At 45.8% G+C, this 16462-nt stretch overlaps 1 protein-coding gene across 2 annotated transcripts in view; it reads left to right on the forward strand.

Annotated features, from left to right (window-relative positions):
- FAM120A (family with sequence similarity 120A) overlaps positions 1 to 16462 on the forward strand; it is a 131030-nt gene that overhangs the window by 42119 nt on the left and 72449 nt on the right. For both annotated transcript variants that reach the window (XM_054034177.1, XM_054034176.1), the window contains exons 8-9: positions 9554 to 9644; positions 15773 to 15997. In XM_054034177.1, coding sequence (XP_053890152.1) covers positions 9554 to 9644; positions 15773 to 15997 — 316 coding nt within the window. The remainder of the gene's footprint in view (positions 1 to 9553; positions 9645 to 15772; positions 15998 to 16462) is intronic.

A 16462-nucleotide genomic window follows, 5' to 3' on the forward strand; every position in this document is an offset into this window, starting at 1 on the left:
CCATTCCATTAGGTGTGTGCGCGCCGCGTGCACGATCGTCGGAAGATTTTCTACCCTAGCAACACCGGCGGGTCGGCTGTGGAGCCCCCTAGAGTGGCGCCTTCATGGCGCTGAATATATACCCCAGCCGACCCGGCGCCCCCTCAGTTCCTTCTTACCGCCCCTGACGGTCGTTGGAACTGTGGAGCGCTGCTTAGCTGTTCTCCACTCTCCCTAGCTTTGTTGGTTATTAGCAGTTATAGTTATAGTGTTTATAGTTAAATAGTTAAATAGTTTTAAAAAAGTTGTTATAGTTGTTCTAAGTAGCTCAGGGGATTAAGGGGGTCGTCTCCCCCTTTCTTCCCCGGCCGCGGGGCCGGGCTCATGCCCAACGCTCCCGGCTTCAAGCAGTGCGCCTCCTGCGCGAAGCCTATGCCCACGAGCGACCCGCACGACTCCTGTCTGAAGTGCCTGGGAGAGTCCCACCAAACAGATAAGTGCAAGATCTGTAAGGCCTTCAGACCAAGGACCAAGAAGGAGCGGGACTTTCGGCTCAGGCAACTCCTGATGGAGGCGGCACTTAGCCCGGACACTCCCTCTACGGGCCAGACCCCGGCGCCTAGCACCTCGGTGCGCAGTGCACCGGCAGCACCGGCTTTGACGACCACGCGAGTGGCGTCAGACAAGCCTCCCCGGCACCGGACCTCGTCGGCACCGCAAGCAGTGCCTCGGCGCCGATCATTATCCCCGGGGCATAAAAAAGCCCATAAAACGGGGACGTCCGTGCCGAAGACGCCAGCTCCCCCAGTGCCGGGGGTAGAGCCGCGTCCGCCGGTGGAGCAAAGGAAACAGGTGCCTCCAGCACCGTCGACTCCGGCACCGAAGCCGTTGAGTCCGGTGCAGATAGCGTCTCCACCGAGGCCGGCGGTGATACAGTGCCTACCGTCGACTCCAGAGACCTTCGCGGCGGCGAGAGACTTAATAGCTCTCACGGAGCCGGCACCGCCTCAACCACCGGCACCGACTGCACCGCTGACTCGCCCGGTCCAGTCGAGGGGGAAACCGGCCTTGATGCGCCCTCCACAAGGACTGGAACCTCGGCACCGCTCCAGGTCCCGAAGCAGGTCCCCACGCCGCTCGCAGTCCCGGCACCGAATATCATCTCGGCACCGGTCGTACTCGCGGCCAAGATCTTCTTCGCGGCACCGCTCTACGTCTCGGCACCGATATGATCGTCGGCACCGATCAACGTCGAGACGTAGCTCTCGGCACCGCTACGGTCGATGCTCGACGTCGAGAGGCCGCTCCCGGCACCGGGCATACTCCAGGTCCTCGTCGAGGTCCAGATCCGACTCCCGGCACCGACGAGGTCATCGGCACCGGTCGCGGTCCCGGCACCGATCGCCGGCACCGCGTGGAGATAGAACATCCCCGGACCGGCACCGTGCGGCACCGCATCCCACGGGATTCGTCTCGACGCACTCGGCACCGCCATGGCCATCGAGATCGGTGTCCCGCTCCTCTGAGGAAGTATCGAGATCGGCATACCCCCCTCAGGGTCAAGCCGAGGAGCAGGACATAGGCCATTGGCAGGAGGTAGCAGAGGACCCTGCTCATGGCCCATCTCACTGGTCGTTCTGGACCCCGTGGGCGTACCATCAGGCGCAAGGGGCTCCAATTGCGTCGACCTCTCGCTCCGGTCACTCCGTCAGAGGGGCCCCGGAGTCCACCATCTCTCGGCCTCCGCCAGGGGGCATGGAGGCCTCTGGGTCCGCACCACCTGACACCCTGGACCCAGGCACAGGTGATGCTCCAGCCCAGGAACAGGGAGACCAGGACCAGCCCTTGGATCCTGTTCCACCGCAGGCATCTTCCTCTTCTTCTCCCGATGAGGCAGTGGCGGGCACATCGTGCACAGGCCCGCCTCCAATAGATCTTCGGGCTCACCAGGATCTTCTGCGCAGGATGGCCCGTAATATGGACCTGCAGGCGGAGGAGATAGTGGAGGTTCACGACCCGATCGTGAATATCCTTGGAGCGGATGCCCCATCGAGGGTAGCGTTACCCCTGATCCGCACGATTCAAATGAATGCGGATACGATATGGCAGACTCCTGCCTCTATCCCACCCACAGCGAGAGGGGTGGAAAGGAAATACTTTGTCCCGTCTAAGGACTATGGGTACTTGTATACCCACCCCCAACCGTGTTCACTGGTGGTGGAATCAGTGAACGCACGAGAGCGCCACGGCCAGCAGGCTGCAGCGCCTAAATCAAAAGAGGCTAAGCGGCTCGATTTGTTTGGCCGTAAGGTTTACTCAGCCGGAGGGCTACAACTTAGAGCAGCGAACCAGCAGGCGCTGCTGAGCCGCTACAGTTTCAACTCCTGGAACTCTATGGGTAAGTTTAAGGAGCTGATTCCCCAAGAGTCCAGGGAAGAGTTTGGAGCCATGGTAGAGGAGGGCAAGAAGGTGGCTCGGACCTCCTTGCAGGCCTCCTTGGACATAGCAGACTCAGCTGCGAGGACCCTGGCTTCGGGTATCGCTATGCGTAGGATCTCCTGGCTTCAGGTCTCGGGTTTGCCTCCGGAGCTGCAGCAAACCCTACAGGATCTCCCCTTTGAGGGACACGGATTGTTCTCAGACAAAACGGACTCTCGCCTGCAGAGCCTAAAGGACTCGAGAACAATCATGCGCTCCCTGGGGATGCATGTTGTGGGCCCTCAGCGCAGGCCATTTAGGCCGCAGCCTCAGCGCTTCTACCCCCCCCCCACCTCGTCAGAGACAGGACTCGGCCAGGAGGCGAGGGCGAGGTGGTAGAAGAAGGTGGACCGGCCCTCAACCCGGCCAAAACCAGGGGCCACCTAGACCACCTTCAGGCCCCAGGCAGAACTTTTGAAGGTGCGGTCGAGGACGGCGCCCCAGTCATCCCCCAGGATCCAACCCCCTCCTTTCGGGATCGCCTCTCCCACTTCCACCGTGCTTGGTCCCTTATAACTTCGGACCGTTGGGTCCTCCGCACGGTGGAGAGGGGATACGCTATCCAATTTTCTTCTATCCCCCCCTCCCACCCCCCTTCCCCGTCCCTCTTCAGGGACCCTTCTCACGAGCAACTTCTTATTCAGGAGGTTTCTACGCTCCTGGCCATGGGGGCCATAGAGGAGGTTCCAGTAGAGTTAAGGGGCAGGGGATTTTATTCCCGTTACTTCCTGATCCCCAAGTCCAAAGGAGGTCTGCGGCCCATCTTGGACTTGCGCGGACTCAACAAATTCGTAGTAAAGTTGAAGTTCCGCATGGTCTCTTTGGGGGCCATTATCCCTTCCCTCGATCCTGGAGACTGGTTCGCCGCCCTCGACATGAAAGACGCATACTTTCACATCTCAATTTACCCACCTCACAGACGCTTCCTGCGATTCGTGGTAAACATGGTGCACTACCAATTTGCAGTCCTTCCCTTCGGCCTATCCTCGGCCCCAAGAGTGTTCACGAAATGTATGGCTGTCGTGGCAGCGTACCTTCGTCGGCAAGGGATACAGGTGTTCCCGTACCTAGACGACTGGCTGGTACGCGGTCGCACCAAGGAGCAAGTTCAAGCTCACGTCCACATAATAGTGCACACATTCAACGAGTTGGGCATCCTACTCAACAAGGACAAATCCACTCTAGAACCTACCCAGAGAATAGAATTCATAGGCGCAGTTCTAGACTCCAGACGTGCACAAGCCATCCTGCCAGACAACCGATTTGGCACCATCATGAGCCTCATTCAAGGGCTCCAGGCGTTCCCAACTACCACGGTGAGGTCGTGCCTTACCCTGCTGGGCCACATGGCTTCCTGCACGTACGTAACCAGGTATGCCAGACTTCGGCTTCGCCCACTTCAAACCTGGGTGTCTTCAATATACCGTCCACATCGGGACAGCCTGAACATGGTGGTCACGGTCCCGATCTCGGTCCTGACCTCCCTCACCTGGTGGCTAGATCACAATGTGGTCTGCGAGGGGATGCCATTTCACGCCCCACAACCCTCTCTGCACCTGGTCACAGACGCTTCATCTCTGGGTTGGGGCGCCCATCTCAACGAACACCATACCCAGGGCCTGTGGACTGCATCCCAGCTAGCCCTGCACATCAATGTTCGGGAACTGATGGCGGTGCGCCTGGCGTGCCAGGCATTTCTCAACCTCCTACGTGGCCGATGTGTGTTAGTTCTCATCGACAACACCACGGCCATGTTTTACATCAACAAGCAAGGAGGAGCACGTTCGTCAATCCTATGCCAAGAGGCTATTCGCCTGTGGGACTTCTGCATCGCCCACTCAATCCACCTCACGGCATCGTTCCTCCCTGGAGTCCAGAACACTCTAGCGGACCGACTCAGCAGGTCCTTCCAGACGCACGAGTGGTCTATCCGTCCGGACATCATACATTCCATCTTCCAGAGGTGGGGGTTTCCCCAGGTAGACCTGTTTGCATCCCGAGACAACAGGAAGTGCCACGTGTTCTGCTCCCTACAAGGTCGAGCTCCGGGCTCCCTCTCGGATGCGTTTCTCCTTCCCTGGAAAGACCACCTGTTTTACGCCTTCCCTCCGTTTCCTCTGGTCCACAAGGTACTGCTCAAATTGCGCAGAGACCAGGCACAGGTAATTCTGGTCGCTCCAGCGTGGCCGAGACAACATTGGTACACCACACTGTTGGAACTCTCGGTTCAGACACCGATCCCGCTTCCGTTGTATCCGGATCTCATCACGCAGGACCACGGCCGGCTGCGTCACCCCGACCTGCAATCACTCCACCTCACGGCGTGGCTGCTCCATGGTTCACCCAGGCAGAGCAGCAATGCTCGCACTCTGTCCAACAGATTCTGCTGAGCAGTAGGAAGCCCTCAACACGCACCACGTACCTGGCCAAGTGGAAGCGGTTCTCCTGTTGGTGCGAACAACGAGCCACGTCCCCGTTGCAGGCACCCATTCCTCTCATTTTGGAGTATCTCCTCTCCCTAAAACATCAGGGGTTGGCGATATCTTCAATTAGGGTTCACCTGGCCGCTATATCGGCCTTTCACCCAGGGGAACTCGCGTCCTCGGTATTCTCTAACCCGATGGTCGTTAGATTCCTCAAGGGCTTAGACCGGATGTACCCACAACAACGTCAGCCCGTCCCGACGTGGGACCTCAACCTGGTTCTCTCCAAGCTCACAGGTCCTCCATTTGAGCCACTGGCCACCTGTTCACTTCTGTACCTATCCTGGAAGACAGCCTTCCTCGTAGCCATCACCTCAGCAAGGCGCGTTTCTGAACTCAGGGCGCTGACATCCGAGCCCCCTTATACAGTTTTCCATAAGGATAAAGTGCAGCTTCGTCCACATCCTGCCTTTCTCCCTAAGGTGGTTTCTCCTTTTCACATCAACCAGGACATCTTTCTCCCGGTCTTTCATCCCAAACCACATGCCACTCGCCAGGATCAACGCTTGCATTCCCTGGACGTACGAAGGGCCCTGGCCTTCTATATTGACCGCACAAAGCACTTTAGAAAGACGACGCAGCTCTTCGTTGCAGTGGCCGACCGAATGAAAGGCTCACCGGTCTCCTCACAGCGCCTATCCTCCTGGATTACGTCTTGCATCCGGACTAGCTATGACCTGGCAGGTGTCTCAGCACCGCACCTCACCGCTCACTCCACGAGGGCCCAAGCCTCCTCGACTGCTTTCCTGGCACATGTTCCGATACAGGACATTTGTAGAGCGGCGGTTTGGTCATCAGTCCACACGTTTACAGCTCACTATGCACTAGTGCAGCAGTCCAGGGACGATGCTGCCTTCGGATCAGCGGTTTTGCACACGGCAATGTCTCACTCCGACCCCACCACCTAAGTTGGGCTTGGGAGTCACCTAATGGAATGGATATGAGCAAGCACTCGAAGAAGAAAAGACGGTTACTCACCGTTGTAACTGTTGTTCTTCGAGATGTGTTGCTCATATCCATTCCAAACCCGCCCCCCGTCCCCACTGTCGGAGTAGCCGGCAAGAAGGAACTGAGGGGGCGCCGGGTCGGCTGGGGTATATATTCAGCGCCATGAAGGCGCCACTCTAGGGGGCTCCACAGCCGACCCGCCGGTGTTGCTAGGGTAGAAAATCTTCCGACGATCGTGCACGCGGCGCGCACACACCTAATGGAATGGATATGAGCAACACATCTCGAAGAACAACAGTTACAACGGTGAGTAACCGTCTTTTGTTGTGCACAGGTGGGCTGTGGAGGTTTTATAGCATGCTGGGGCGGGGGTCTCAGAAAGAAAAAGGTTGAGAACCCCTGTACTAGACCATATGTCCATTTTGGTAAGACAGTTGTGGAGTCTTTGTTGTTACTGCTTACTGATTTCCAACAGGAGATTTCATAGAATCATAGAATGTCAGGGTTGGAAGGGACCTCAGGAGGTCACTTAGTCCAACCCCCTGCTCAAAGCAGGACCAATCCCTGGACAGATTTTTGCCCCAGATCCCTAAATGGCCTCACAACCCTGGGTTTAGCAGGCCAATGCTCAAACCACTGAGCCCTCCCTCCCCCCCCCCCCATCTGGGTGTACTATGGGTACTATCTGCATGTAACCTTAAATAGATGAAGACCTGGTGCGTACACCACGGCACATGACCATACTTAGTCTAAAGATGCCTTTAGAAGTTCAAATTTCTGGTGCTTAGTATGCAGTTGTGAATGCATCTCTTCATGGCAGTAAATTCTGAGAATGTCTGCAATTAATGGCAATAACCCTAAATTTTATTTTTTGTGATGTAGTTGGTACACACTGGGGATATGTGGACCACATTATGATTGCTTTGCTTAATGAACTATGTACAATTAGTTAATTATCCACAATTAAAATTTTCAACTTATAAAATTGATACATCTATGTTAACAAGATATGTACACTAGAAATTTTTTTCACAATAATGCGATTTGTTTTATGCAGTACATTCTGAATGAATTATGAAATTGGCATCCAGACAATATCATTTATATCACTATGTTTAGAGACAGTCTCTTAAGTGGGAAACTAGTTGGTAAATTGACAGACATTGGAACTTCATTTAAGATGTTTTTCTACACTAATAGAAGATAAGGTGATAAGTAACCGCATGGATTTGTCAAGAACAAATTATGTCAAATCAAACTATAGCTTTCTTTGACATGGTAACAAGCCTCGTGGAGAGGGGGGAAGCAGTAGCTGTGGTATATCTTTAGTAAGACTTTTGATACTGTTTTGCATGACTCTCTCATAAACCAACTAGAGAAATACAGCCTAGGTCCTAGATGGAGCTACTATAAGGTGGTGCACAGCTGGTTGGAAAACCGTTCCCTGAGAGAAGTTCTCAGCGGTTCACAGTCAAGCTGGGAGAGCATAACGAGTGGGGCCTGCAGGGATCGGTCCTGGGTCCAGTTCTGTTCAATATCTTCATCAATGATTTAGATAATGGCATAGAGAGTACACTTTTTTATAAAGTTTGTGGACGATACCGACCTGGGAGGGGTTGCAAGTGCTTTGGAAGGTAGGATTAAAATTCAAAATTATCTGGACAAAGTGGAGAAATGGTCTGAAGTAAGTAGGATGACATTCAATAAGGACAAATGCAAAGTACTCCACTTAAAAAGGAACAATCAGTTACACACGTACAAAATGGGAAATGACTGCCTAGGAAGGAGTACTGTGGAAAGGGATCTGAGGTCACAGTGGATCACAGGATAAATATGATTCAACAGTATAATACTGTTGAGGGGTGGGGGGTGAATGCAAATATTCTGGGATGTAATAGCTGGAGTGTTGTAAACAAGACATGAGAAGTAATTCTTTCACTCTACTCCATGCTGATATGGCCTCAACTGGAGTATTGTGTCCAGTTCTGGGCACCACATTTCAGGAGAGATGTGGACAAACTGGAGAAGGTCTAGAGGAGAGCAACAAAAATGATTAAAGGTTTAAAAATATGACCTATGAGGGAAGATTGAAAAAAATTGGATTTGTTTAGTCTGGAGAGAAGACTAAGGGGGGGAACATAAGTTTTCAAGTGCATAAAAGGCCTGCTGGAAAGGCGTAACGAGTGGGGTTCCGCAGGGGTCTGTTTTGGGACCGGCTCTGTTCAATATCTTCATCAACGACTTAGATATTGGCATAGAAAGTACGCTTATTAAGTTTGCGGATGATACCAAACTGGGAGGGATTGCAACTACTTTGGAGGACAGGGTCATAATTCAAAATGATCTGGACAAATTGGAGAAATGGTCTGAGTTAAACAGGATGAAGTTTAACAAAGACAAATGCAAAGTGCTCCACTTAGGAAGGAAAAATCAATTTCACACATACAGAATGGGAAAAGACTGTCTAGGAAGGAGTACGGCAGAAAGGGATCTAGGGGTTATAGTGGACCACAAGCTAAATATGAGTCAACAGTGTGATGCTGTTGCAAAAAAAGCAAACATGATTCTGGGATGCATTAACAGGTGTGTTGTGAGCAAGACACGAGAAGTCATTCTTCCGCTCTACTCTGCTCTGGTTAGGCCTCAGCTGGAGTATTGTGTCCAGTTCTGGGCGCCGCATTTTAAAAAAGATGTGGAGAAATTGGAAAGGGTCCAAAGAAGAGCAACAAGAATGATTAAAGGTCTTGAGAACATGACCTATGAAGGAAGGCTGAAAGAACTGGGTTTGTTTAGTTTAGAAAAGAGAAGACTGAGAGGGGACATGATAGCAGTTTTCAGGTATCTAAAAGGGTGTCATAAGGAGGAGGGAGAGAACTTGTTCACCTTAGCCTCTAAGGATAGAACCAGAAACAATGGGTTTAAACTGCAGCAAGGGAGGTCTAGGTTGGACATTAGGAAAAAGTTCCTAACTGTCAGGGTGGTTAAACACTGGAACAAATTGCCTAGGGAGGTTGTGGAATCTCCGTCTCTGGAGATATTTAAGAGTAGGTTAGATAAATGTCTATCAGGGATGGTCTAGACAGTATTTGGTCCTGCCATGCGGGCAGGGGACTGGACTCGATGACCTCTCGAGGTCCCTTCCAGTCCTATAATCTATGAATCTATGAAAAGGTTGTTACAAGGAGATGGGTGAAAAATTGTTCTTATTAACTTCTGAGGATAGGACAAGAAGAAATGGATTTAAATTGCAGCAAGGGCAGTTTAGGTAGGACATTAGGAAAAACTTCCTACCTGTCAGGGTGGTTAATTAAGCACTGGAATAAATTGCATAGAAAGGTTGTGGGATCTCCGTCATTGGAAGTTTTTTAAGAGCAGGTAAAGGATGGTCGAGATAATACTTAGTCCTTATAATTATAAAGGAATCTTAAAAGTTTTTAAAAATTACAATCCAAATATTAACAACATTTAATTAATAATTATGGGGATGTTACACTGCTTTCTAGACACTCCTGTATATTGGCATTTCTAATTTATGTGGTGTCTTTTTTAAAATTAGAGCATTCACTGACTGATAAAAATTCTCATTGATTATTAATAAAGCTATTAAGATGCATCTTACATTTTGCACTAAATAGGGTAGTTTTTCTTTTTGTGTATTTATTCAGCCATGTCAGTGGGAACAAAATGAGTTGGGAAAAAACAAGAACACAGTCGGAAAACCAAGCACATGGAGGAGACCCAGGAGACCAAACAAAGGTAATACCTTAAGTTCCAAACCTCCACATTTATTGCTACAGCCTTACAAGCATATGGGTAAAACTTTCAAAAGCACCTGTGAGAACTTAAAAAAAAAAACAAAAAAAACCTGTAATATACAGTGAGAAATGGCTTAAAATATGTCATGATATGCGTACAAAATTGTAAACTCAGTAGACTAGCTCACCCTGTCATTCTTGGCTATTTCTGCATATTTCATATACACGATAATATACTGTGTTGATTTCAATATGAATGCCTTTAGTAGTCTTAATGTAGCAAGGATGTTTGCTATGTCCCTCAAGCTCTGCATGGTCTATCTGTTGAGAGCAGTTCCATTATGGATGTTTGAAGGTAGGGCAAAAATGCACAACTCAGAGCTGTGTAGTCATTATTATCAATTAATGTATGAGAATTCAAAGATGGAAAAAATACTATTACTTATCAGTTAGAGATTTTACTTTTACAAATGGTTGGGATGAATTTCACAATGAATAGTAAAGTAATTCTATGAGTTTGAATAGAACTACTTAATGTAAGGATGGTACAGTTAATACCTTAAGAATTCAACATTGATTTAAAATTGTGCTAGTAAAAAGCAAGTGCCAAAACCATTGTCAATTTGAAGGACATCATTCCAGACATGCCAAGTTTCAACTACATTTCAGTGAAAATGCACATGTTTTATACCTCCAATATAAGCCAATGATGAAGGCTAGCCATTAATTTATTCTCAGGCAAAAAATAGAATAGAAATAAAGCCAAACCAAAGTCTGGAGTTATGGTGGAAAGACCTTTTTTTCTTAGCTATAAACCCTTTTGAGAATGTGTTAGTTTCCCCCTCTCTCCCCCCTCCCCCAAAATAAAATAAAAGTTTTTAATCTGGAAATTCCAGTCAGATAACACCTTGGATCTGTCCCTATAGTGCTAACCTGATAACTGTCAGAAACAGACCACACCCATCCATACTTATCCCTGCAAGCCACTCCCGGTGTGATAGCTATCTGCATGTGGACCATTCACAATTTGCAGAATGTCCATAGGGCCATACAATTTGCAAAGTATGCAAAAAACTGGTGAGTAGATAATCAGATGGACACATGTATATACTAGTATCTATGTACATTTTAAAGTGTATACATTGTGTTTCTGTGATAACAGTTTTAAATCTGTAATTGCTTCCTTACCCTCCCCTAAACCAGTTAAAAGCAATTGTATTTGTTAGCACTATAGGAAAAGCCAAGTCTAGAGTTTGTAGGTATATTTATTTCACAGAGAAGTAGCCAAAATATTGGAAAAATGTTTGAAAGGTGAAAATATATTTTTAAAGTCTAGTTCCTCTGAAACTTTGTGTATGTTCAAACTTTCCAGAAGAATTTCACATTGGAATCAGATATGGCATGTGAAGTTTTAAGGTAGATCATTTAGGGAGTTGAAAATCTGGCCTATAACAGAAAGCTAGCACCAACCCTGATGATAATGTTTCCTTTCTCTTATCCTTTGTTTCATTTAGTTAAATTGCAAGCTCTTGGGGTGAGGACTGTCTCACTATGCATTTATCCAGTGCCTGGGACAATGGGCTTCCCATCTCAGTTAGGCCTTTTAGGTATTACAGTAATAAAAATAAATGCTAACAATAATAATACTCCTAACTGTGGAGTTACTAGTAGTCTCTTGGATACCATTGTGTTGTTTGCAGTGTCGGGTGCATTATGTAGGGTGGATTGATTTAAATTACTGATTTTAATCGTGTATTGCAATTGTGCTTTTTAGTTATTTTCCTGAGAGAGGTTGGTAACCATTAAAACATGTTGGCTTGCAACTAAATATAGCCTGTGTGCTTAATTTGGTTCTGCTTTTTGCTAAACAGGAGGATATATTATGTCTATACACATTTATTTAAGCAATTCTGCAGCTTAATTTACATTTATTCAGATTCTTAATTTTTACATTTCTTACTATGTTAGAAAATGGGGAATGATGCATTTCTTATTTATTTGATTAATTTTTTACTTGTGATGTGTGTCAAGCTCTACCTGGATGGACGTCCATATTCAGTTAAAAATGGACAAAACCACATTTTAATTTTTTTTATTAAATAAAACTACCTTAACTGCTGGACACAGAGGGGAAAAATGTTTATCAAAACATGTCTTGCATTTAAAACCGATTCATTAAAAGAGGAAGTATTATCTGTAGTTAGTGAATTGAACTGATTTCTGGTAACGATGTCATCAAGACTTTAAAACTAGAACTTTAATCTTTTCACACCTAGTTTTTATTCATAGATGGGAAGAGGAAAATCAACTTTCCTTCTTTTTCTACTTCCAATTGGTTTCTAAACTTTGAATGAACTGGTCATTGAACTGAACTAGCTGAAATGAAGGTGATGGTCTCTCTGTACCTGCCGAAGAGGCTACAGCTGTCAAAAGCTGGTTTAATACTTCAGCAAACTCTGGTTCCAGGTGTAAGCCATTGACTTCCACCAGTTCAGTGGTGTTACTTTCTTTGGAATTTATCAACAAATATGTACTCAATATTTTTGTATGTAATGTTTTTAATAGATTATAAGTTTAGGCGTTAACATAGGTTGTCAATGTCAAATTTATTTAAAGAATAAAAATCTGTATTTAAAAAAAAAACAGATTTTTAAAATTTTCTAAACAAATTTTTATTCAGCCTGGTAATAACCTAGAATAGTGCAAATACATGAGAGTCTTGTGGTAGTACACTTCTTTTTTTAACTAGATTTCCCCCCTTTCAATAGCAGCACATTGTTTTGTAAATTCTTATTTATAGTGCCATTTCAGCATCTTTTAAAATCATTCTTAGCGCTACTAGAATTGGGGATAGGAATCTGTTTACAATAATTACATCTAAATAAAAATATACCATAAATATGACACTTTGGTGCTAACTAAGTGTACTTAAAAAAACATTTTATATCTGACAGCTATTGCTTGAAAAAAGTACTAGCACAGATTTTGTTCTAACCATTCCTTTTGTATCTAACCTCTTTTTAAAAACTAAATCTGTTTTTGAAATTCCGTGTTCTGAGGGAACACCTTTTTGAATAGTGTGCCTTGACTTCTTTAAAATAAAAAATCCTTAACTTTTTAAATAAGGATTTGTCTGCTTCCCTTTTGGTATTTAGAAAGATTTGATGGATGTACCTGGAATTACCTCAAACATGCTGGGGGCCCTGCACACCTTTCTGTGTGTGAAGGGATGTTCACATCTGCAAAACCATGAAACTGATTAATCATAATGTGCTGTCACATGCACAAAGTTAACAAACCTTAGTCTTTCAGTTACAGCAACTTAGGAATTACTTGTTATAGTAGTAGATAGCAAATTCAGATGAAAATACGACTTATCGTGTCCTCCTAAATTGAGAGATTACCAGATTGTTATTAGTGAGATTTTTTGTGGGTTTCTCTGCTTCTACTTCTAAGCATCTCTGAAAGCAGTTATCCAAGTATTTTTTCATTGTTGGATAAGTCCAACAGTATGTCACTTTTGGCTGTAAATCTTAATATTGAATTGAATTTCTAGCAACAGAATTGAATGCTATACTAGCAACTCTTAACCAGAAGAGGTAGCAAAAATCTTGTGCAGCCCTTTTAACACAGGGAACATAATTTCATTCATAATGGGGAAAAAACCATAGGCCCTTCAAGATCAAATCACGTTATGTGGTCGGTGCTTGTATGTTTTCCCATTTTGCTCAAGAAATGAGCAGAGGAAGGTTTTGTCCCCCGTCCTTCTCCACCTCCCCCTCCCTTTTTTTCTTTTCTTTTTTTCTTTTTCCCAGGCTGGAGTTGAAGGCCCTTTGTTTTGCCTTTGCCCAACTAGTCAATAACTCCCCAGAAATGTTTATCAGAGGTTGTTATTGCTATACTGGGAAAATATTAATGTAAAGAAAAATTACTACTTTTTAATATGATGGAAAGTTAAAATTTAAACTGCACGATGACATGAATATATCTTGTTTTTAATAATGGTTATTTGCAGGAAAACGACGACTAGAGTAACCACAGAATAGGAAGAATTTATTTTCAGCATTCTGTTACGGTTATAATTTTGATTCACTTATGAATATAAAATCATAGAAAAGTAGGGCTGGAAGGGATCTCGAGAGGTCATCTAGTCTAGCCCCCTGCACTGAGACAGGACCAAGTATAGACCATCCCTGGCAGGTGTTTACCTAACCTGTTCTTAAAAACCTCCAATGATGGGGATTCCATAATCTCCCTTGGCAGCTTATTCCAGAATTTAACTATTTTTATAGTTAGAAAGTCTTTCCTAATATCCAAACTAAATCTCTTTAGCTGCAGATTAAGTCCATTACTTCATGTCCTGCCTTAAGTGGACATTGATTTCAGCCCTCTTTGTAACAGCTCTTAACATATTTGAAGACTGTTATAAGGTTCCCCTTTAGTCCTATTTTCTCAGGACTAAATATGCCCAGTTTTTTCACCTTTCTCCTTTGGTCAGGTTTTCTAAACCTTTTATCACTTTTGTTGCTCTCCTCTGGACTCTCAAATTTGTCCACATCTTTCTTAAAAGTGTGGCGCTCAGAATTGGACACAGTACTCCAGCTGAGGCCTCACCAGTGCCAAGGAGAGCAGGGCAATTACCTCCTGAATCTTACATATGACACTTCTGTTAATACACTCTAGAATGATACTAGTCTTTTTTTGTAACTGCATCATGTTGTGGATCACAAATTGAATATGAGTCAACTATAACTCCCAGATCCTTTTCAGCAGTACTAATGTCTAGACAATTATTCCTCATTTTGTAGTTGTGTGTTTATTTCTTCCTAAGGCTGTCTACACACTTGTGGCAGCATTTAGAGTACATGCAATATACATGTAACTAGGTGCCGCTGTGAAAGGCTCAGGCAGCAGGGAAAAGCTCTGGTAACTCCCTGCTGCAGGAGCCTTTCCCTGTGACAGGGAAAGGCTCTGGCAGAAGAGAGGCAGCGGGACACTATACTGCTAAAAATTGTGTCCTGGGGATTCAGGCATGTAGGACACTCTACTCTACCTGCCTAAGCCATGCCTCTCTGTCTACACTGCTGTTTGTACCCATGCTAGCTGGGTGTGTGGTATCTGTACTCTACATACGGCTGTAAGTGTAGATGTACCTTCAGTGTAGTACTTTACACTGTTCATGTTTGCAGCTTCTGTAGCTGCCTTTGGTAATCCATGCTACATGTTCGCACTTTTGTATAGTCAAAAAAAAAAATGAATGTTTTCATTTGTCGGACAAGGTGGGTGATGTAATATCTTCTATTGGACTGACTTCTGTTGGTGAAAGAGACAGCTATAGCATTTCAAATGTAGACAAGCTAAAGTTTTCAGGCTATACAGAACTCTTTGTCAGGTGTGGGAAAGGTACTCAGGGCTTGTCTACACTTAAAATGCTACAGCTGCACTGCTGCTGCGCTTCAGTGTAGACACCATCTATACTGACAGGAGGGGTTCTCCTGTCGGCATAGGTAATCCACTTCCTCACCAGGTGGTAACTAGGTTTCTTCTGTCGACCTAGCACTGTCGACACAGGGACTTAGGTCACCTTACCTATGTCGCTCAAGTATGGATGTTTCACACACTTGACCAATGTAGTTAAACCGACCTAATTTTCTAGTGTAGACCAGGCCCCAGAGAGTGCCTTCACAGCAAAGAAAAATTCTGGGCTGGGGTCTGGACTAGGACCCTAGCACCCTGGAAGTTTACACAGCAATGAAATAGCCTCTCAAGCCTGAGTGACATTGCTATGTTGACGTACCCAGAGTGTCACAGCTAAATACAAGGTGAAACAGATGGTTTAGCATGAATAGTTAACACATTCTGAGACACCATTCAAGGTGAAGTGGCCTGTAACACCTCTGCAGTCATATGCCAAAAAAGGGGGCAGGGGGTTGCAGCTTGTTGTAATAAGCCATTAATCTGGTGCCTTTATTAAGGCCATTATTTTTAGTGTCTAGCAAAGTTATCAATTTAAGCTCCCATTGTGGGTGCAGGGAGAGACATGCAAAGTGCTTTTTTTCTGTTAATGTACAAGTTTATTTTTCTATGTAACCAATAAAAGCATGTTTTCTTTTGTATGATGTATTGCAGGCAGAAGGTTCTTCGACTGCCTCTTCAGGAAGCCAGGCAGCTGAAGTCAAAGCGAATCAAGCCAGTAGTCCACAAATCCCATGTCTGTTGTCAATGCCCACCAGGAACCATATGGATATTACCACCCCTCCATTGCCTCCTGTAGCACCTGAAGTATTAAGAGTGGCAGAACACAGGCACAAGAAGGGATTAATGTATCCCTACATCTTTCATGTCCTAACCAAGGTATGACTCTCAAACTCAGGTATTGTGAAACACTGATTCTGTAAAGGTAAACACCTGACCAGACATTATCATGAGGGGTGATGCACACTTGCTCCTGCTTAGAGCTCTGGCCTATTAGCACTTCTAACGATTGGTGAAAAAGAAACTCCAGACAGTTGTTCTAGGAGTGAATTGCACAATAGGTGTCTGACCCTCATTGTTAAAACTGCTTACTCACAAAATAGCTGATTTTTTTTTTTCTGAATTTTCTCTATTTTTCCCTTTTTTATTTTAAAAAAGTTTGGTGTGTGTGGTGCTTCTTGAGGCCTTGGCACCTCTGCCACTCTCTCTCTGACATTAACTGTTTCAGAATTGTTTAGAAATTTATTTTGATGTGATTGTTGTCTGGCTCTCTTGTTCCCCTCACTGTTTCTTTTTCTCTTGGTATACCTGAAGAGAAACAGCCCGGCAGCTTTAAGAAATTCC

Source organism: Malaclemys terrapin, chromosome 7, assembly GCF_027887155.1.
Source record: "Malaclemys terrapin pileata isolate rMalTer1 chromosome 7, rMalTer1.hap1, whole genome shotgun sequence".
Lineage (NCBI taxonomy): Eukaryota > Metazoa > Chordata > Testudines > Emydidae > Malaclemys > Malaclemys terrapin.